The 21454-nt window shown below is 38.7% G+C and overlaps 1 protein-coding gene across 1 annotated transcript in view; it reads left to right on the top strand.

Annotated features, from left to right (window-relative positions):
- Nucleotides 1-226: 226 nt before the first annotated feature.
- Nucleotides 227-21454, top strand: part of bace2 (beta-secretase 2) — a 28550-nt gene continuing 7322 nt past the window's right edge. The window contains exons 1-7 of the mRNA XM_026940838.3: nucleotides 227-751; nucleotides 9520-9608; nucleotides 12606-12822; nucleotides 13539-13670; nucleotides 19282-19416; nucleotides 19800-19901; nucleotides 21143-21292. Of these exons, the coding sequence (XP_026796639.2) occupies nucleotides 476-751; nucleotides 9520-9608; nucleotides 12606-12822; nucleotides 13539-13670; nucleotides 19282-19416; nucleotides 19800-19901; nucleotides 21143-21292 (1101 nt within the window). The 5' untranslated portion in view covers nucleotides 227-475. The remainder of the gene's footprint in view (nucleotides 752-9519; nucleotides 9609-12605; nucleotides 12823-13538; nucleotides 13671-19281; nucleotides 19417-19799; nucleotides 19902-21142; nucleotides 21293-21454) is intronic.

The raw sequence follows: 21454 nt of genomic DNA, 5'->3' as shown, positions 1-21454 counted from the left end.
CAAACACATCACAAATTGCAAGTAGCAAGAAATGATCTAGGAAGATTAATAAACCTAGTTTAATAAAGTGATCTTCATAAAACAGTCATAAATTGAAAACAATAGGTTTTTCTTTCTTTCTTTTTTTTTTGGATAGTCAACAAACTAACGTCTGGGTACTTATTATTCCAAAGACTCCATCTGGGGATCCTTGTGTATGTGTGCTGTGTACTGGTAAAGTACTCGTCATGCACGTGTAGTGGCAGTGCTGGAATGTCTTGTGAGTCGTCACATCCGTCAGATGGGAGTGCAGGAAGTTGTCCAGCGCAAACTTTGGAGCTGTTGCTCGCGCAGTTGTCTCAGTCTAACCTGCCATCACTAATTACTCCCAAGTGTCAGAAATGGGCGACTGGAACACGGCACGACTCTGTCTTCTGACCCCAGCCTGATTTTTTTCTCCCTCCTACACATGTGCGGTGGTTAGGAAGTGGTTATAATGTTTATCCGCGGTTTGCCGCTGCTGTGTCTCTGCTTCTGGAGCTCGCAGTCACTTTACCGCGTCCCTCTGAAGATGTTCAGCGGAAAGTTGGACTCGTCGGTGCTGCTGGAGCTCAGCGCTTTACAGAGGAACCAGAGCGCATCTGGAAGCGGCCTGTCTCTGGCCTCAGATCCTGCAGGAAACGTCAACTTCTTAAACATGGTGGATAATTTAGAAGGAGACGCTGGTCGGGGTTATTACTTACAGATGGTTATTGGGACGCCAGGTCAGACGGTAAGTTTTTTTTTTTTTTTTTTTTTTAATTAATTTTTTTAATTAAATAAATATTAAAATTAAATAAATACTGGAATAATATGCTGTTTGGTCCAAAACCTTCTCACATTTATACAACTTCACAAAACACTTATAACTTCTGAAACTCTGAAACACTGCCTCTTTAACAGTGAAATAAATCCTCACACCCCCTCAGTACTGCCTTGTTTTCAAAAACATAATCCACCATTCAGCTATTAAGCTCTTGATTTGAATAATATTGTCTATTTTTTTTTAAATATATATTTTTTATTTTTATTTTATTTATTTATTTTTTTGGAGAGCTATATTAGTCCAGAATTTCCCACCAGCTGAACACATTAGGTCCAATTAAACATTTGTTTTGGAGTTTTTACGGTTCAGATTAAACCCATTCAGTTCAAATGGCCAGTCAGATAGATTAATAGTTATAAAAGCTCAATAATAAATATAATTTTGATAATGGTAGGTGATATCTACCACTGTAACAAAGTTAAAGAGAGAGAGAGAGAGAGAGAGAGAGAGAGAGAAACGTATTTATCACAGACCCCACAGCTTTACTGTATGGATGATGATACTTAGCCTAGCAAAGTGCTAGCAAAACAGTAGCAACAGTAGCACTATGATTGTAATGCAGAGTTTCAGCTTTTAAAAGCTGTATTTCTATGTTACTTGGTTGTTTTTTTATAAATATAATTAAATTAATAAAAATGTTATTTTATATTAAAAAGTGGTACTTGCCACTTTCTTTATTGAAACTGTTATATAATCTTTTTTTTTAAAGACATTAGCTACATTAGCTCAATTTGCTTCTTAAGAACTATTTAATAAATCCTGTTTTTCATCAATATTCAGTTGTATTTTATTTTTCTGTCCCCAATATCACTTCTTCCTCTTTTATGTAGTACTTTTGTACTTGTGTAATGTTTTCACCCAGTATACATCATCATTTTTGGACATCATCATTTTTGGCCAAATTAACAAGGTTTTTCTTTTCTTTTTTTTTTCCCCCTTGAGGTTCAAGCTACAGCTGGTACAGTGTCTTTTAGCAGTCTTGTAATGTTTGAAAATGAAATCTGTTTTGCTAACGAAATGCCAATGAAAATAGTGTTGTTGCGTTATAAAGTTTTCAGCTGTCCTCAGTAGTGAGGACAGCTGAGAAGATCATCGAGTTCTCTCTCCCCTCTGTCACGGACATTTACACCACACACTGCATCCGAAAGGCCAACAGCATTGTGGACGGCCCCACACACCCCTCTCACACACTCTTCACACTACTGCCATCAGGGAAGAGGTTCCCAAGCATTCGGGCTCTCACAACCAGACTGTGCAATAGTTTTTTCACTCAATCAGGCTTCTCAACACACAACTGAACTGGAACTAAACTCACACACACACACTCATTCAACTTCATACATTCATTAAGTTATTACAAACAAGTTGGCTTGTTCTACTGTTTACATTGTACATTTCACAACTGTTACTGCTGCTCTGCTCGGTTCTTTTTGCACATCACTGGCACTGCCACTTTAATTACTTGTAAATTTGCACATTGCACTGTATATAGATATATATACAGTAGGTTATGGGTTGCTGCTATTTTGTGTTTGTGTACTTGTCCTGTACAGTACTTGTCCTGCACTGTCTCGTGTTGTCTGTTCTGCACTGTTTTGTTTTGCACTGTTTGCACTAGGCTGCACATGATGCACTTTATGTGGCTAGGACAACTTAGTCTAGTCCTCAGCTCTGTGTTTGTATCTCTATGTTGTGTGAGGTCACGATGTTTTTATGTAGCACCTAGGTTCTGGAGAAACGTTGTCTCATTTCACTGTGTACTGCGTCAGCTATATATAGTTGAAATGACAATAAAAGCCTCTTGACTTGACTTGACTAAAGAAACTTGTTTATTTTTGACTCTCAAATGAAATTTCTAGGTTGTTTTAGTAATAGGTTTCAGGAAACACATCAATTATTGTAAGGCCTAAATTGGTGGTATGATATCAAAGATATATTTATCACTTTTGATGACGCGTTCAGGTGGGTGACAAAAATTGTCTAGTCGATGAACCAACCACTACTAGACATTTCAGATGACCTGGATTGCTTAAGCCTTGTATAGACAGGTTCTGGATAAGAATTACGATCATGGTTTTGTGGTATTGAGGGCAGCATGGTGCAGCATGTGATTCAAGAGACTATGCTTGTCCCCCTTGGCTAACACAAGGGAGACCAAGACTTTCCTTCATATGTCTGCTGTGGGCCTGAAAGCTCGAGCTCACATGAGTTCACATGATTCCCAGGCAGGCAGCTGACTGAGATTATGAATAAAGAGAGCAGCAAAGGGAGCATGTTCACCAGGAATGGTTTATTAACCCAACACCTCTCATTGCCTCTACGTTGTATGCACTTTCTTGAGAGGATGAGATGATTACTTGTGGTGCAAGTGGTTTTTCGATGATTAAAATAGCTACAACATAGCACACCAAGGACAAAAACACAATAAGGATCTAGATCATAAATCCATTGTGCTGCTCATAAGATGACACAAAACACAGCACGAATGTAGTATATATGTAGAGAAAAGAAAAGCATGCACTGAGCAGATGGCAGCGTAGATTTTTTTTTCCATTCCGACTTTTTCTCATGATATGATATTTAATATTTAAATGTAGTAATATCCTGCAAAATAACCAGCTTTTTAGAACAACTTTAAATATTTTGTGAAGGATGATGATGCTGCCACCACCATGCTTCACCATAGGTATGGTGTTCTTTGGGTTATATGCAGTCTTGTTTTTGTGCCAAACATATCTTTTGGAATTAGGCCCAAAAAGTTTTTGCTTTGGTCTCATCAGACCATAACATATTTGATTATTGTTGTCACATGCAGGGAATGACCAGTACTTGCCAGATATTTCTGCAGCTCCTTTAATGTTGCCGTAGGTCTCTTGGCACCCTCCATTCTTTTCTAATATGTCTGTGGTTCCCCATCTAATGTTTTGGAAAGTCTTTTGTACTCCTCTCCTGATCAATACCTCTCAACAATGAGATCCCATACATGCTTCATAAGCTCTTTGTGGTCCATGGCTTCAGCAGTCAGTTGAATCCAAGATGTCAAGAAAACCCCACAGAAACAGCTGATCTTTATTTGGGGCTAATCAGAATCGCTTCATTAATGACAGGTCTATGATAATTACTGCACTTTTGAACATGAGTTTGAATATGATTGGTTAATCCTGAGCAGTCACATGCCCCATTATAAAAGTGTGTGCACATATATGCAACACTTTTCCTAAAACATTTCTGTTTGCTTTTCTCTTAAATTTTGTTGGTTGCTATATCACATTAAGTGGAAAAAGATCTGACATGATTTATCTTGGTTTCATTTTCTACAATTTCTACAATTTTAACAGGGGTGTGCACACTTTTTACATCCACTGTATTTTTCAAAAAATTTTTGAAACATGGATTCACTTTGTCATTATAGATTATTGTGTGTAGATTAATGGCAAAAAAAAGAAATCTATTTAATAATAAATATACACATTGATCCTCACAAATTTGGTTAAAGAATTGTGGGTAAGCATTATGATCTCAAGCCTAAGCCAAAATATCATGATTCCTACATCATCAAGAATTGTGCAGCCCTAATATCCAATAATTAAGCTATACAAAACAAATATCTATCCTAAAACAACAATGCTGGAAAGCATATGCAAGTGCGAAGTTTGTGGAAAGTAGGCTGAACGTGGAGGGAAACTGATTGAATGAATCATTTGAAATACCTTATAGACTCAGTATTACATTACCTTTTAAAAATAAATAAATAAACAGTCTTTTAAAAAAAATTGTTGTATTGTTGTGCTTGGTTTGGTTTGACACTTAAAATTTTATGTAATCATCTTCAGAAATGTCTTTGAAGCTGATGAAGTGAAGGAAAAATATGAAGGTGAAGAAGAATACATTTAATTTATATCGCCTCATAACATAAAAACACTGTATAAAACAAATATAGAATACATCAAAATAATGTTCCCTTTGTCACAAAGTGAGGAAACAGCAAACTCATTCCCTCTTCCTTTTCCTCGTCTTCCCACCCAGTCATTCCCCAAGACCATGAGCTCATTCCCGCAGGTTAACACGTGATTTGTGCAGATCTTGTGATCTCCACGTCATGTGATTGCATTTCAAGTACATCATGATTTGATGATTGTTCAGTCTGTGCTGCTCCGTGTGAAATCTTCATTATCCAGACGCTTCTCCTCTCAGTCCTCTCATCTCCTCCTTAGATGCCTAAACAGGCTGACCCGAATGATGCGAGCATTTAAAACCCAATCCAAGATCCTCAATGGATATGTAATTAACGGTACTTATGTTAATTGACACCAGGCTTTTTAAACAAGGCACTAATTGTTGAATCTGTCGAGGTCCGCCGAGGCGACGGCTGGAGTGGCTCACATCTGCTAATTGTTACAAACAGGTAGCAGATGTGTGCACGGTGACAGAGAGTGCCTGCCAATTAGCCAAGGCATCTTGATGTGGGCCGATTAGCCTAGCGTGCAAAGTGGTGGAGTGGGAGGATGAAGAGGAGAGGAAGGGAGGGGGATCAGAGGAGCATTAGATAGGCAAGTAAACAAGATCCCAGCCAAGAGAAGTTAGATTTCAGCACTGTATTTGCAAGTCTAGTTGCAAGTTACAAGTCTAATCCTGTGTCCTCTGATACTAAGCTCTCCCAGCTTTGAGTGGACATGCTTTTTCTAGATCATAGGTGTGAAAATGGGCAAGTCTAAATGTGGAAGTCTTCAGGTAGGCAGAAGGAAGTCACTGGCATTCATATACAGTGGTTTGCAAAAGGATTCAACTTTCCTGGAATTGATCAGATTTGGCTGCATAACAAATGATAAATACACACATTCTTCCTGTCAGTATTTTTACTGCAAACTCGTGGTCTCTTGAACAGTGAATTTTCAAAGTCAAAATTTATTATTGATCTGTATTTCAAAGACAATCAAAAATGCCAAAATGCTGCTTGCATAAGTACAGTATTTAAACCACCAGGTTCTGAAAGCTCCAGATGAAAGACATAATTGGCTTATGATTGGCCTTCACCTGTGAAACATTAAGAGTTCCCATTTTCTGGACAAAAAAAACACCACAGTTGAATTGTCATTGAACAGACTGTTAGCCTGAAGAAAGGAGTGAAAATGAAGGCTAAGGATCATTTTAAGGAAATTAAAGATAATGTAGTAGAATTTCTCTAACTTGGTATAAAATTATATCTAAGAGACTGGACATCCTAGTAAGCACTGTTGGACCAGTGAAGCACTAACTAGACAAGTCCCACAAAACCCAGGACAAAAACAAGACAGAGACTGGTGATGGAAGCCACAGTGAGGCCAACAGTAACTCTTTTTTTTTTAAGTGAAGTGAAGTGTGGCCAAGTATGGTGACCCATACTAGGAATTTGTGCTCTGCATTTAACCCATCCAAGTGCACACACACAGTAGTGAACACGCACCCAGAGCAAGGGCAGCCTTTTTTGCTGCAGCGCCCGGGGAGCAGTTGGGGGTTCGGTGCCTTGCTCAAGGGTCTCACCTCAGTCGTGGTATTGAGGGTGGAAGAGAGCGCTAGTCATTCACTCCCCCCACCTACAATCCCTGCCGGACCCGAGACTCGAACCCACAACCTTCAGGTTCACCTTCGGGTTGCAAGTCCGACTCTCTATCCATTAGGCCACGACTGCCCTGAAGGGGTTACAGCGTACAGTGGCTAAGAGTGGAGTGATGGTGTACCAGACAACCATTTCAAGAACTCTGCATAACCGAGGAAGGGTGTCTAGAAAGAAACTGTTGCTCAAAGCACAAGAGTGACCTAGTGAAGATGTGTGTTTTTTTTTTTTGGTGTGATGGGACCAAGATCGAAATATTTGTTCAAGACAAGTTTCAAAGTGCTATGTGTGGTGAACACCAAACACAGGCCACTGACGTATTTATCCATGTAGCTAAAATCAACAAACCTGACTGGATTTCTGAGAGAATTCTTAAATGACATTGGTCAGTGGTCATAATCTTCACTTGTAATGCTAGTCATGTAGCATCTAATATTTCTCAGAAAACCTCTCGGAAGGTGAAAATTCAATTCAGTTTTATTTGTATAGCTCTTTTAGTCATTCAGTAGACATTGTCAAAAAGCAGAATTTACAGAATTTATATCTTTGATGAGCAAGCCAGAGGCTCCAGTGGAAAGGAAAAACTCCCTGACTCCATGACTCCACTCCACGATATGAGGGAGAAACCTTGGGCATCATTTCTTAAGCTGGATATGGATTTATTCATAAATTGTTCATAGGAGCATTTACACAAGACATTTGTGCAATACTTTATTAGAGCCAGCAGTAGTGACTGATAAGTGACCGATCTGGTATGCCTCAAGCTGAAACATGTAGTATACTATATAGTGTGACATCGTCTGGCTTCTGGCTTCCTACTTTTCCAAAAGGCATCGAGGAGGGTGCATCGGAGCATTCTGGTCAACAGTCACTAAGGCGCTTTGCTTTGAATAAAAACGGCGTTTTTCTTGTGCAGTGTGAATGGTGTCCATGATCACCTGGGTATAGTAGATTTTATATTCGTTTTCTCCGTTTTCATGTCAAACCATTTTCTGTTCACCTCACATAACTTTACATCTAATTCACCTTTTTCTGGTCTTTTATTGCCATAGGCACAATAACTTTCACTTCTACCTCTGTGAAAGTCACATTTTGCCGTTTTACTCGTCATTTCCGCTCTGTGAGCTTTGCCTTTTATGGAGTTTATGGAGTTTTATTGCGCACCGGTTTGGCTTATGCAAACATTCACGCAATTTAACTAAACAATTGATAAATGGAGCCCCTTGAGAGGATCCAGACTCAAAAGGGGACCCAACCTCTTCTTGGTGACGGCTGATAGTGTGATTATAAATCATTACTCTTCTATAACTCTATACTGTGAAGTCAAATAGTTCAGTGTGTTGTACTGGGATGATCACAGGACAACCTTTATGATTACAGAAACAGTTTTTAGGTACAGTATCCACTTTAGCTTATCAGCTGAAGTAAAGGTGAGCCTTGAACACAAACTATTTTTGGTGCAAATATTTAGGGTACCCATTTGGGAACATCCACAACATCAACTCCACTTTTTTAGTGTGGATTCAACCAACAAGAAATGAAGTTGCTTCTGCTAGTGTATGGGCAAATGAACAGCTCAGAACACACATTTGCACAGCAGACCATTTGTTAGACATGAGTGCATTCAGATGGAAATTGGAGCCTTTTCTGTGTAACGTTCAACCCGGAAAAAGTGGGAGATTAATGAGTGCAGGATTAATTCCTCAGTTGGCTCAATCGTGCATATATGACAAAAGAATGAACTTTGAACTTTCTAGTTTCACCACTATATCTTAAAAGTCTGGTTTCCTTTCACATAGTGGCTTCACTTCACACGTGAAAAATGAGGAAACTAATTAAACAAAAAACCATAAGCAAATGGCTGCAGTGTTAGAAAAATAATTTACGAAGAGAAGACTCTGTAGATAAACAAATGTTCTTCATTACGTCACCTCAGTTGCTTGAATAAACTCAGCATTTTTATTTTCCCTCTCCGTATGGTTTGATTGAGATAATAAGCCATTAAAATGAACGGCGGCGTTGAAGAGCTTAACTGATTTGAAATGGGACAATGGGAGATGTTGGCGGCATAGTGGAGCCCAGAGTCAGTAGGTTTATTATGATGGAGTTAACGATGAGGAATGTCTGTAATGGCCCCTCTGCCCACTCGGCAAGATGGCACTGCTCCGTTATCTCATTAGTTCTCCCTCGTTGAGCTGGTGCTCAGACAACATTATTCTGACTGCTGCGGCTTGCTCGCGTGCGTCTGCCAAAACAGGAGCATATGTGTGGTGTGTGTGTGTGTGGAGAGGGAGAGAGGGAGAGAGAGAGATAGAGGGCTGTGCCAGCAGAGTCCCTGAATGGGATTTTCACAGTAGCTTGATGGTTAGTGTGTTGGAAAATTTGAGCAGGGTTTAGATCATTAGCCTTGTGTGTGTGTGTGTGTGTGTGTGTGTGTGTGTGTGTGTGTGTGTGTGTGTGTGTGTGTGTGTGTGGGCATGTTTTTATATCTTGGTGATATTTTTTGAAGCACTGTTTTGAATTTATGGGGACATTTGGTTGGTTCTCACAAGGAAAACTTTTATTATTACTTTTTTTCTTTTTTTTTTTTTTTTGCAAAAACTGCAGCTTTAATTTAAAATCTAAAAGAGTCATAAGGTTTCTTTTTGGTTACTGAGATTAAGGTTAGGGTTAGATTTAGATATAACAGAGCAGTAATTAACTGCATTAATAATTGAAGGTCATTGGAAGGTCCTCACAAGGCTAGTAAGATAAATGTGTGTGAGTGTGGTAAATGAGAAATGTCTTACTCATTGATATTTCATGAATTAAAATCAAAGTGTCACCCGTTCTTCCTCCCCTAATTTACACACAGCTGTCATTACAAGTATTGCTACCCACACAAACATATGATTAATTCCCATGCTGTTGTAGTGATGGTTAATATTCTTAATTATTTGTAAAGTTTGCGGTTCTAGTTTAACTTTGTGAACCTTCCCGAAAGCTCAGCTAAGGTGTGACTCACAGGGCGGGAGTCGAGTCATGAAATGATTCATCATATTTACAATGCTCATGGGGTTTTTTTTTTTTTTTGTGCTTACAGCTGAATATCCTGGTGGACACTGGAAGCAGTAACTTTGCTGTAGCTGCTGCATCACATCCCTACATCTCAACATACTTCAATAGAGCACTGTAAGATCATGAATCTTATCTTCAGCTTATTGTTCTGCTGATAAACTGTGTGTTGAACTGTGATACTCTGTTGGAACTTCAAGTAGTTCCTGAAACTACATTCCTTTAAACCAATGAGTGCACCAGCACATTTACGTAGCCTAGTTTGAATGTAATTAGGAACTACATTGGAGTTTATGAACCACCAAGAAAATTATTGGTTGCACCAAATGACAGTTTCACCAAGTTATAACTAAAAACTTAAACGTACCTCCCTAGTAGAAATGGAAGTTATATTATTATTATATTATCATTATATTTGTTGTTATGGTTGTTATGGTAAAGTGCTGTTAAATTTGTTGACCAAGAGCCAAAGCCTACCCAAGCTAGTCCACCTTATTTTAAAACAATATGACTATAAAAATCTAACTAACTTGAAGTACATATATTACACTGAAAAGAGCTCCTCCCTGCAAATCGACAGACCTCAGTTATGCGTGTAATATTTCCAGTTATACAACAGTTAGATCCGGTCCACTAATTTGATTGGTCAAGTGGTGTTCCAGGAGTGCCTATATTTCCTATAACCACACTGGGATGTTTCACTGTGAGTATCACTCCACTCGTCTGTGTTCACCACGTAAAATTCCACTTCCTAGTTCAAAACTGTTACTACAGTAGTGTTAGCGGTATCATCAGTGGACAAAATGATACTTTTCAGGAATATAACTTTTGTCTTAAAAGATGAAAGATCATCAGTTGAAGAAGGAAGAAGATATGGCACTGTTACTGGAAGCACCTTCAGTGGGAATGTACAAATCAATGTGAGCTAGCTAGCGAGTAGGTGTGGCTTGTTCGGGATCTGTTTCCTCTAGCGGAGCAAAAATAAACAGAACATTTGGCAATATTGTGTCCGAAATGTCACTTACTCGATATCAATTTCATATTTATAGAACTCTTATATAAAAGCAATATGGCACTCGCAATTGTGCGGTTATTCTGAATATCAGCATGACTTTGATTAGCTACGGCATTCGCCCTGAGGGCTCCCTGCAAATTTAAGTTCATTAAGTAGCATTCAGAGATTGACATGTTGAGCTGCAGTTGATCATTCAAAACCAAACTAACATTGATTTGAATCCTAAATATTGAACATGTTGGAAGGGACTGTATATAGAGGCGTTAAGCTTGAATTTTTCCACACCAACACACCAACACCATATCATAATCTGGGAAGATAATTTTTTAAGACCAGTCTAGATTTGAGACATCAGCAGGAGGGAAGAGTCGAGTCTTGTTTTGAACACACTCCTACGCTCTAGCTAATTAGTGAGACAAGCGGATCATGTTAGCTAAATTTATACAGGGCAATCTACGAACACAATTATGATATATGTTGCTTCAAACTTTGAAAGAGTTTTTGGATGTTTTGCCACAATTTTGTGTTTACCTGAAAGTAAACGATTCCTAAACAGAAGCATCCACTTATTTTTAAAATGAACCTTAGCACTTTAGCTCAGACGGCACTGCAGTAGTAGACGGCAGTGCGTCTTCTGTATACACTAGCATTTTGAGACCAAAAACAGGATTGACTGCCATCAACAGCAAAAACAGGATTGACTGCCATCTGTTTTCAGTTAAATTTTATTTGTATAGTGTTTTTGACAACAGACGTTGTCACAAAGCAGCTTTGCAGATATCTGCATGTAGGTTTAGTTTCGTTGTAAGGAAGTCAGAGATGACAGTGGCGAGGAAAAACTTTCTGAGGTGACATGAAGAAGAAACCTTCAGAGGAATGAGACTCAAAAGGGAACCCATCCTCTTCACATTATAAATCATTACAGTATACAGGTGTAGAACAGGAAAGGAAATATTACTGTGTGCTAAAAGGATGTTCATTGTGAATATGAGTCTTATTGATTACAGCAGCAGTTCTTAGGTACAAGTCTACAGTATCCAGTTGGGAAAACAAGGGTGAGACTTGGCCATAAACTGTTTTTTTTGGGATGAACAAATCTTTGGTCCATGTGGGACCATCTACAACAGTATAAGATGAGTCTCAAGTGCAGAAGCACAGCCTCAGGATGAATTACGCAGGTCCAGAGGACAAGAGTTTTATATAAAAAAAGGCCTCTCTGTCCAAAGACGTACATCAATGCTTGTTCTAATGGATTACAAACCGTGCTTGATGAACATCCATGAACATCCGTTGAAGTCTTACCAACAAATGGGATCTTCTAAAACAATTTCCATCCCTGAGTTTATGAATATTTACTGTTTCTAGTTATCATATATTGACCCATGTACACAATTCAAGTGCTTTCATACCTGTTAGTCCATTTCCCCAAACAGAAACAGAGCAAAATTGAGGGTTTTGTTTGCTAATTGATTTATGTTTGGTTTCACACTGCAAATGATTAAATGGATGAAAAGCAAACAAATAGAAAAAAACAATGGCTGAGGTGCATTTAGGGCTGAAAATGTACTTGGGAAAAGGTAAACAAACCTTGGTCAAGTGCGTAGAAAAATAATAGCAAAAAAAAATAAAAAATAGCACAGAGAGCCAGCACTAAATAAATCACATATGTATCACATTTATCTTTTATTCTTTCTTTTTATTTTCAGTTCAAATATCCATAACACACATAGCACTTGGCTCAGTTTGTGCCTCAGATTTCAGAAATGTTGCTTAAAACCCAAGACAATGTTTGGTTTGAATTCTTTCCTCACAACAGTTGAGCTACGGAGAGTTTGCTTGAAGTAGACTGAGAACACACCTCACTCGGACACTTGATCCACACCCAATCACATTGTTCTCACCTGCCTAAATGCAACACACCACACGGGGGGAACAGTCCAGTGTTTGATTCAAACAGACTAATCATCGCATGTGAACACACCCTTAGGCTTAAAACCCCAATCAGTGGTTGCACTGTGCACATTTTTACAATAGGTAAAGGATACCGAAATAGATCAGAAGAAGTTCTAAACCGAAGCCTGTATTAATCTGCCCCTCAGCTCCAGTACGTATAAAGCGAGTGGCAAGTCTGTGTCAGTCAGATACACTCAAGGTGACTGGCAGGGAGAGCTGGGCTCAGACTTCGTCACGATCCCTCAAGGCCCCAACGGCACCATTTTGATTAACATCGCTGCTATCTTAACCTCGGACGGCTTCTTCCTCCCTGGCATCAACTGGCAGGGCATCCTGGGACTGGCGTACCCCTTACTAGCTCGGGTAAGACAAATGACGGAAGTGTTGCTCTGTGGAATGTTGATATGGATGTGGGTGTGCGAGTGTGTTTGTTTAGGCACAGCCTGCACTGTGAGATGACGTTGTTAAGGAGCTGTTACAAGGAGTGGCTGATGTTTCAATGTTAAATTATGGATTCATAACCTGCACCGTTACAGTGTCATAATCCGTCATAGGATGAGAAGACACAAGATACTACTGCTGTTCTGTTGAAAGCCTACAAATATCTTGAATATAGTCAAATTTATCTAGTATTTCTTATTATAAGATTACAATAAACCAAATATAAGATCATTAAACCTATTTCTGGACATTGTTACTCATTTCAAACTTGTAGTTTTCTTAATCTATTAATTTCATATTCATTTTGCTTCTTTTTAGAAATAAACGCTTAAAATGAGTAAAATCATCTGCCAATAGACCAAGACTATTTCAAGCCTGAAATGAGTACAAATGGTTTAAAATAGGTTTAATAATCTTACATTTGATTTACTGTAATCATATAATAGGAAACGCTAGATAGATTTGACTATATTCAAGGTATTTCCACTTGATAAGAAGCATTTTAGCATCAATTTGTTAGCATTTATGTCATTAGGTTATAATTCTATTACATGGAGCAAATTTTGTTGAATGATAATTATAACTAAATACTTGTAAACAATTGAATCAAAAACAATCACTGCTGTTATTTCTCTCAGCCCGACCCATCTGTGGAGCCCTTTTTCGACTCGTTAGTGAGGCAGACAGGCATCCCAGATGTTTTCTCTCTCCAGATGTGCGGAGCAGGAATCTCCGCCAGCACTGCCACCAACCCAGCAGATGGGAGTTTGGTGAGTTTTAGCTGTTTTGCTCATCCACGCCAAAGTACATGCTGCTGTATTTACACTGATCTGCAACAGCTGGTGCAGCTGGCAACAGTTGGCACAATTCCAAGCTAAACCTGCATAAGAACACTAATACACATCTAAATTACAAGCAGTGGACAGATCACTAGCTCAGGACACGCATACTTTAATCCATAGTTGCTCAGTGTACAAGTAGGTTCAACAACCAGAAAAAAAACCTCCATATTGATGTTTAGCATAGCAAAAGTTTTAGTTTGCTATGTAGCTATGTGTAAATTTAACGCACATAATGCACACTCATTCCAAATCCCACCACCAGCTATACTACAAACATTGACCGTGGCGTGATCTACTGACGGGAGAACAATATTTACTAGGCTGGTTTATTGATGTGACAGACGATCTTTTCAGAATCAGAAACACACAGGTATGTGGAAACAAAGCCATCATATATGTAACTCTACTGGTGTAAGGGCTCCGTGGGCTAGCTAAGAAATTTATGATTTGTCCATTCCTGATTACACTGTAAACTTTCCGAACCTGTACCTTTATTGGGTCTGATGACATCATCCTTAAAAAGAGCCCTTGAAGACCCCATACAGGTTACAATTGTCGAGCTAGCGATCCGTGTAGGTAAATGTTTAGCTACTGAAATGATGAATGGCAGCTTATTTAGTACTTTATTTTATTTCATACATCATTTTATATAGTGATAAAGGCTATAATCTAGCTGCTAAACTGTACGTTTTGGTACTTCAGTGACAACCACTTGACGTAAGGCAAAAATCCACCCTGAATGACTTGCGTATCAAGATTCAGCTTTCATACTAATATCACAGTGAACAAGCTGTAACTCAGCACAACTGTGTCATATAACTGCATTGCATTCTGGAACTTTGAGTCCACCATTAGCTGTTTCCACAACTGCTACACTGGACTTCTCATTAGTACGATGTTGCTGAAAAATGGTAAGTGAGAAAACGAAGCTTGTTTTAGGAGCTAAACAGCAAAATCTGACCGTTTTAACCGTAAATTACCCGACGTGTGCACTGCACAGCTGATTTGCATTTGGTGATGCCCACAAAACTCCATAAAAGGCAAAACTCAGAGCTGTGATAGACTTTCTCAGAAGTAGAAGTTATTTAGACTTACATTTATGCCAATAAAAAAATATTATTTAACAGCGTAACAACACCTGAATGGCCAAAATCTGGAGTTAAATTACAGAAAGGTGAATTAGATGTGTATTAAGTGAGGTGAAAAGAAAATGGTTTGACATAAACAGAGAAAATTAAAAATGTATGTGTGTGTATCAGAAACACGAGTCGGATATGAACATTTTTCTGAAATTACAGGATTTTCATGAATACCAAATTTCTTTTGTAAATGCTCCGACAAACGATTTACAAATAAATTCGTATCCAGCTTGATAAATGAGGCCCATTGTGAGGGAGCATGAGGTGCTGAATGATGTCATACAATCAGTGTTTAAAAAGAGAGTTATGTTTCGTTTGTTCAGATTTCAGTGTGTGTGTTTATATAACATTTGCAAACTATTAAGTAGAAGTAAAACATTTCAAGTGAACAAAAGACAAACATCCTAAGGCCTTATAATAAAATATATAAATAAAAAGAAAAGACAAGCCAAAATAATCTAAAGTCACCTGAACCAACATTATATACAAGTCCAAGGAGATCTCAATGCAAGTGAAGGAGGCCATCATTAGGCTGAAAAAAAAACAACATAAATCTATAAGAGAGATTGCAAAAACCTTAGGTGTGGCCAAATCAACAGTTGGGTACATTCTTAAAAAGAAAGAAAGCACTGGTGAGCTCAACAACATTAAAAGGCCTGGAAGACCACGGAAGACAACTAAAGTGGATGATCACAGAATCCTTTCCTTGGTGGAAAAAAAAAACCTTCACAACATCAACAGAAGTCAAGAATACTCTGGAGAAGGTAGGCGTATCATTGTCAAAATCTACAATCAAGAGACGCCTTCATGAATGAATACAGATGGTTTACAACAAGGTGCAAACCACTGGGAACATTCAAGAACAGGAAAGCCAGATTAGACTTTGCCAGAAAACATCTAAAAAAGCCTCCCATGTTCTGGAATAAGATTCTTCGGACTGATGAAACCAAGATTAACTTGTACCAGAATGATGGGAACAGAAAAGTATGGCGAAAGAAAGGAACAGCTCATGATCCAAAGTATACCACATCATGTGTCAATCATGGTGGAGGCAGTGTTATGGCATGGGCATGTATGGCTGCCAATGGAACGGGCTCACTGGTGTTTATTGATGATGTGACTGCTGACAGAAGTAGCAAGATGAATGCTGAGGTGTATAGGGCTATACTCTCTGCTCACATTCAGCCACATGCTACAGAACTGATAGGACGCCGCTTTACAGTGCAGGTGGATAATGACCCTAAACATACGTGTATGATGAAGGCAGAAAGACCCACAAACAAGCAGCAACTGAAGGTGGCTGCAGTGAAGGCCTGGCAAAGCATCTCCAGGGAGGAAACTCAGAATTTGAGTTTTGAGAACTTGGGCTCCAGACTTCAGGCAATCAATGACTGCAAAGGATTTTCATCCAAGTATTAAAATTATGGTTATATTTACAATATGTCACTTTGTCCAAATACCTTTGAGCCTCTGAAAATGGAGGTATTTTGGTGTGTGTGTGTATATATATATATATATATATATATATATATATATATATATATATATATATATATATATATATATATAGCACCAACCCCCTGGCTGTTTCTAGCTATAAGTAGCTACTTGGACCCCCGAGCCACCAGAGGTCCCCATAGGCAAATTGTTGTCAAAAAAAAGAGGAATAAAACACTTTGGGATGTGTGTATATATGTACTGTATCTATACAGCATAAAAACATTTCTTTTTACTTGTCTTAAACATCAGCCATTTCTCATCATCAGCTTGCCTTTTTTATGCTGACCAGAACAGCTGGCACAGCTGGCAGCAGTCTGCACAATCCTAACCTGAAGTAGTGTAAGTAGAGCAGCTCCACGCCACACGATTCCTTGAGGCCAGGTTTGAACACTAATAAGCCATGAGTGGGTTGGATTTTATCACAAGGATCAAATTATCCTGCTGCCCGAAATCATATAAACTAAAAGCCCTCAAGGGCAGATGAGATTCACCAGCTGCATCTTAAAGAAACATGAGAGCTCGCTCAGTCCCCATGTGCCTTACTGCAGCTCCCTGACATACACACACACACACACACACACACACACACACACACACACAGAGGAGAGAGAGCGTCTCGTTAGTGAGTGGCTAATTAAGCTACAGAGGGCCTCCAGCTGAGCGCACGGTCTGTTAGCAATATGGAAGTGTTTAAAGTGGAGGCGGCTGTTTCACCTGTTGAGATGAGCAGATGGATGATATGAATCTGTGCTCTAGTTTGTTTCCACTCCCACCTCACTGAAATATCTCTCTCTCTCACTATGATAATCATGGAATATAGAACAAAATGAAAACGCAACCTCTTGAGACTCTCCTGTTTCGCCTTTATGCAATTCTGATCCAATTTGGATTTAACTCTTAGAGACCTGCAATTCTCTTATCTTTAAGTATTATCTTACTCTAAAATTCCATAAAAATGAAGCAATGTAAAGGTTACTAATGTGTCTGTATTAGTCATCATTCTTGAAGTTTTTTAGCAAACCAAATAATCAACTATCACTGCAATATTGTGCTGTGTGTTCATTTATGGAAAGATTTCTGTGGATAGTGCAGGCTACATGAAAATCTCTGCACAGCTTCTATGGGCTCCTATGGCAGATTCAGTTACATTGTTTTAATGGGATCAATGATTAATGCTTTGGAGGGAAGAAACGGCTCCATATCATAATGCACCCACCACCGTGCTTCACTGTGCATACAGTGTTCTTGAGATCATACTTTCTCCTTTCTTTCTCCGAACACGAGCTAAATTATTGCTAAAGTGTTCTATTTTTGTGTTCGTCTGACCAGAGTATATTGTTCCAAAAGAGTTCTGAATTTGTCTGCCTGCTTTAGATGTGCATCGCTGTGCTCATTTTTTAGCAGAGGAGTTCTGCGTGGGGTGTCGGAATTGAGGTGACTGTGGTGCAGTTCATTGCGTATTGTTCTCTATATAACTGCTGTTCCCACTGCTCTCTCCCACTGCTGTCTACCCAGCTTTCTCTCTTTCCTTCCTTATCATTAGTCTGGGAGCATGTGGCGCACATGCCTGGGGATGATTCATTGTGGTTCCATGAACATTTCACCAATTTACAGTTTGCACGAGAACTTGTTGTTATTGTAATAACGAGAGTTATTGTCATTTTAGCTGTCTACTGTAGTATAAATCTACCGCAATATGAAATTAAATAATGAATACGAGCTCATGACTTTCACCTTTAATTTGAGGCCATTTGCATCCAAATCTGGTGAACGGTGTAGGAATTACACTTTTTATGTACTTTAATATGTTTTTAGTTTGTAATTGGACAAACTAACAATCATAAATTGAATTGTCATTTTTTTATACTTGGTTGCAAATCCTTTTCAGTCAATGACTGCCTGAGGTCTGGAGCCCATAGACATCAGCAGATGCTGGGTTTCTTCCCTGCTGATGCTCTGCAAAGCCTTTACTGCACCTGTCTTCACTTCCTGCTTGTTCTTGGCTTTCAGCAAGTGAAATGCATGCTTAATTTGGATTCAGGTCAGGTGATTGACTCGGCCATTGCAGAACATTCCACTTATTTGCCTTAAAAAAAAAAAAGCTCGGGTTGCTTTCGAAGTATGCATCAGATCATTGTTCATCTGCAGTGTCAAGCACCGTACAATGAGGTTTGAAACATTTGGTTGATTCTGAGCAGATAATGTAGCGCTACACACTTCAGAAATCATCCTGCTGCTTCTGTCAGCATTGACATCATCAACAAATACAAGGGAACCAGTTTCACTGGTAGCCATGCACGCAGACACGGCAAGTTGAGGTGGCATGCTTCGGGTCATGAGCAGTTCCTTCCCTTCCCTCCCACACCTAAAGCTCTAGACCGTTTATCTGTTTACTTGTAAATGAAATAATGATGGAATAACACACACATGGCTATGGAACAGCTGAGCAGCTGATTGTCCAATTACTTTTGGTACCTTGTAAAGGGGGGACAACGGCATATAAAAAGTGCCATCAAATTAAAACTGTAAGTCTGCACTTTGAGCTCATATTCATTATTTCATTTCAAATCCAACATAGTGTGGTAGATAGTATACAGTTGAATAGTTTCTGTAAGCCATTCTTTTTCCTAGAAATATCCTATTCTACTTACAGAGCCTAGCTCATTGGTTTTAATCGACAGAATCCATAAGTTAAAAATTGAACATTTTTCTTACATAATTGTCTTTAAAGGGCTCACAAAAATGCTGATGTGGCCCAGGCAGAATTTGATTTTTGATACCCCAGCTGTATACTATAACACTCCTAGGATTTGCTTTAAAAAGTCAAGATTAAACCATAACAATCTCTGTAATAAATCTTTCTTATTGACATTTTTATTTTAATTTCTCACATGTTTAAGATCATGGGAGGACTCGAACCAACGCTGTACCGCGGCTCAATGTGGTATACGCCCATCCTGCAAGAGTGGTACTACCAAGTGGAGGTCTTGAAACTGGAAGTTGGAGGCGAGAATCTAAACCTGGACTGCAGAGAGGTATCTCACTTCATTTACTTTTACAGTACATGCTGTAAAATATCTCTGTTTCTTCCCTTTCTCTATTTTTTTTTGCTTACTAGATGCAGCACAGCGCAGTTTGTTCCTGTGCCTGAACAAATCTAGCCATCCATTTTGAAAGAGTGAGGGAGAAACCGATTATGTGACCTTATAAAAACTCAAATGCATTTTGCTTGGAAATACTTATGAAAGGATTGGCTGAGATTGTTCTCTCCAAGGCTACAGAGAGAAAAAAAAAACCTCAGCACTGAATTTCCTGTTGTGTAGATGTGAGAACTTTGTTTATGAAAGCCTGAGAAAAGAGAAGGTGGCTTTTGTCTGCTACAGGCCTTGACTAATTTCTGTACGCATTTTGTTTTCAGTATAATTCAGATAAAGCCATTGTGGACAGTGGGACAACATTACTGCGTCTTCCTGTGAAAGTGTTTGATGCTGTCGTGGAGGCCATCACACAAATGTCAATGGTACGGCCATGGTTATTTGTCTTAGATATTCAGTCATAACTGGTGTTTGAACAGCTTTGTTTGTTCGTTTGCAAATACAAGTCCTTAGAATTGGTGTTACAGCCACAAAAGCCTATGTGAAAACAGCATAAGTCTGTATTCTAGCATCAAATCCATGTGTTGCTAATGGATTTTCTTTCTAAAAAACTCAACAACTTGTTTTAAAATGCCCAGCTCTCCTCTGAATAGCTAATTCTGATTTTACAGTTACCACAGAGCTACATTTTCTCTTGAAAACCAGTTCCAGGTCTGAATTTCTCTTTTGGGATAAATTCACATATTTACAATATATTTTTTTGAATCCGTTTATTTCAGTAAAGCTGCTTTGCGACAATGTCCATTGTTAAAAGCGCTATAAAAATAAAATTGCATCGAATTGAATTGAATTTGTTTACCATATAGTGCACTATTTGGAATACAATATCTGCACTAAAGTCCCAAAATGCATAGCAATTTGTGTAAATGTAAAATGTTTAATGACCACTAAAGCCAGCTTGTTAGTGGCGTATTCAATATAGAATATTGCTTAGAATACTGAATTTTGTGGCTTCAGATTAGTAGGTAATTTATACTGTTTTATACTGAGTTGTTTATGTAATGGTGGGAAACAGTGGGTTTTTACGGAGCACTCACTAGTGAATGTTGTCAGAATTCTGTCCTGTCTTCGTTACTGCTGCGCTTTAAAGTACTCTATGTGAAACATTTTATATAGCAAATAGTGAACGAGCAAGTGGTGGAGCACTTTTAGACACTGGAGACACAAGTTTGTGATCTGACAAAATAAGCTCAGTGCCTTGAACCTATCACGATCCATCATCCTAATTATCAGAAGATTACAATATGATACATAAAAACATTTAGCTACGGAACCTGTATACTAATGTCAATGTTATATACAATTAGAGCTAAACTTTTCCATTCTGAACCCAACCTGAGAAATGTCAGTTAGTTTATTAGCAGTTAATCGACTAGCTATGTGCTAGCATTCCTTCCAGTACAGTGCAGTTGTACAGTAACATGTTGGTAAACACAAGTGGATAACTGAATACTGATATGTGAACAATTCATCTATGTTTACTTTTTCAAACTCTGAGTCAGTTTGAAGCTAACACTTCCAGGGTTGTCTTTCTCAAATGTATTGAAAGTATAGCTGTCTCAGACGTATGAAAGTCGAACCCTCTGCTCACGTTCTTCTGCTCCAGATCCAGGACTTCTCCTCCGGTTTCTTCTCTGGGACCAAGTTGGCGTGCTGGATGAAAGGAGAGTCACCGTGGGGATTCTTCCCTAAAATCTCAATCTACCTCAGAGCAACCAACACTAGCCAGTCATTTCGCCTCACAATTCTTCCACAGGTCAGAGTCGTGCCGACATGCTACAAAAATTCTCTGTATGATAACCCCTACCGTTTTTGTCACATCACAGTATCAGATTACAACTTTAAATTTTCAGTAGAGACAATATTACATGGCAAATAACACTGCCACGGGACTGAGGTTTTGGTTTGGGGAAACTGC

Source organism: Pangasianodon hypophthalmus, chromosome 21, assembly GCF_027358585.1.
Source record: "Pangasianodon hypophthalmus isolate fPanHyp1 chromosome 21, fPanHyp1.pri, whole genome shotgun sequence".
NCBI lineage: Eukaryota > Metazoa > Chordata > Actinopteri > Siluriformes > Pangasiidae > Pangasianodon > Pangasianodon hypophthalmus.
This window is presented reverse-complemented; position numbering and strand designations above follow the sequence as displayed.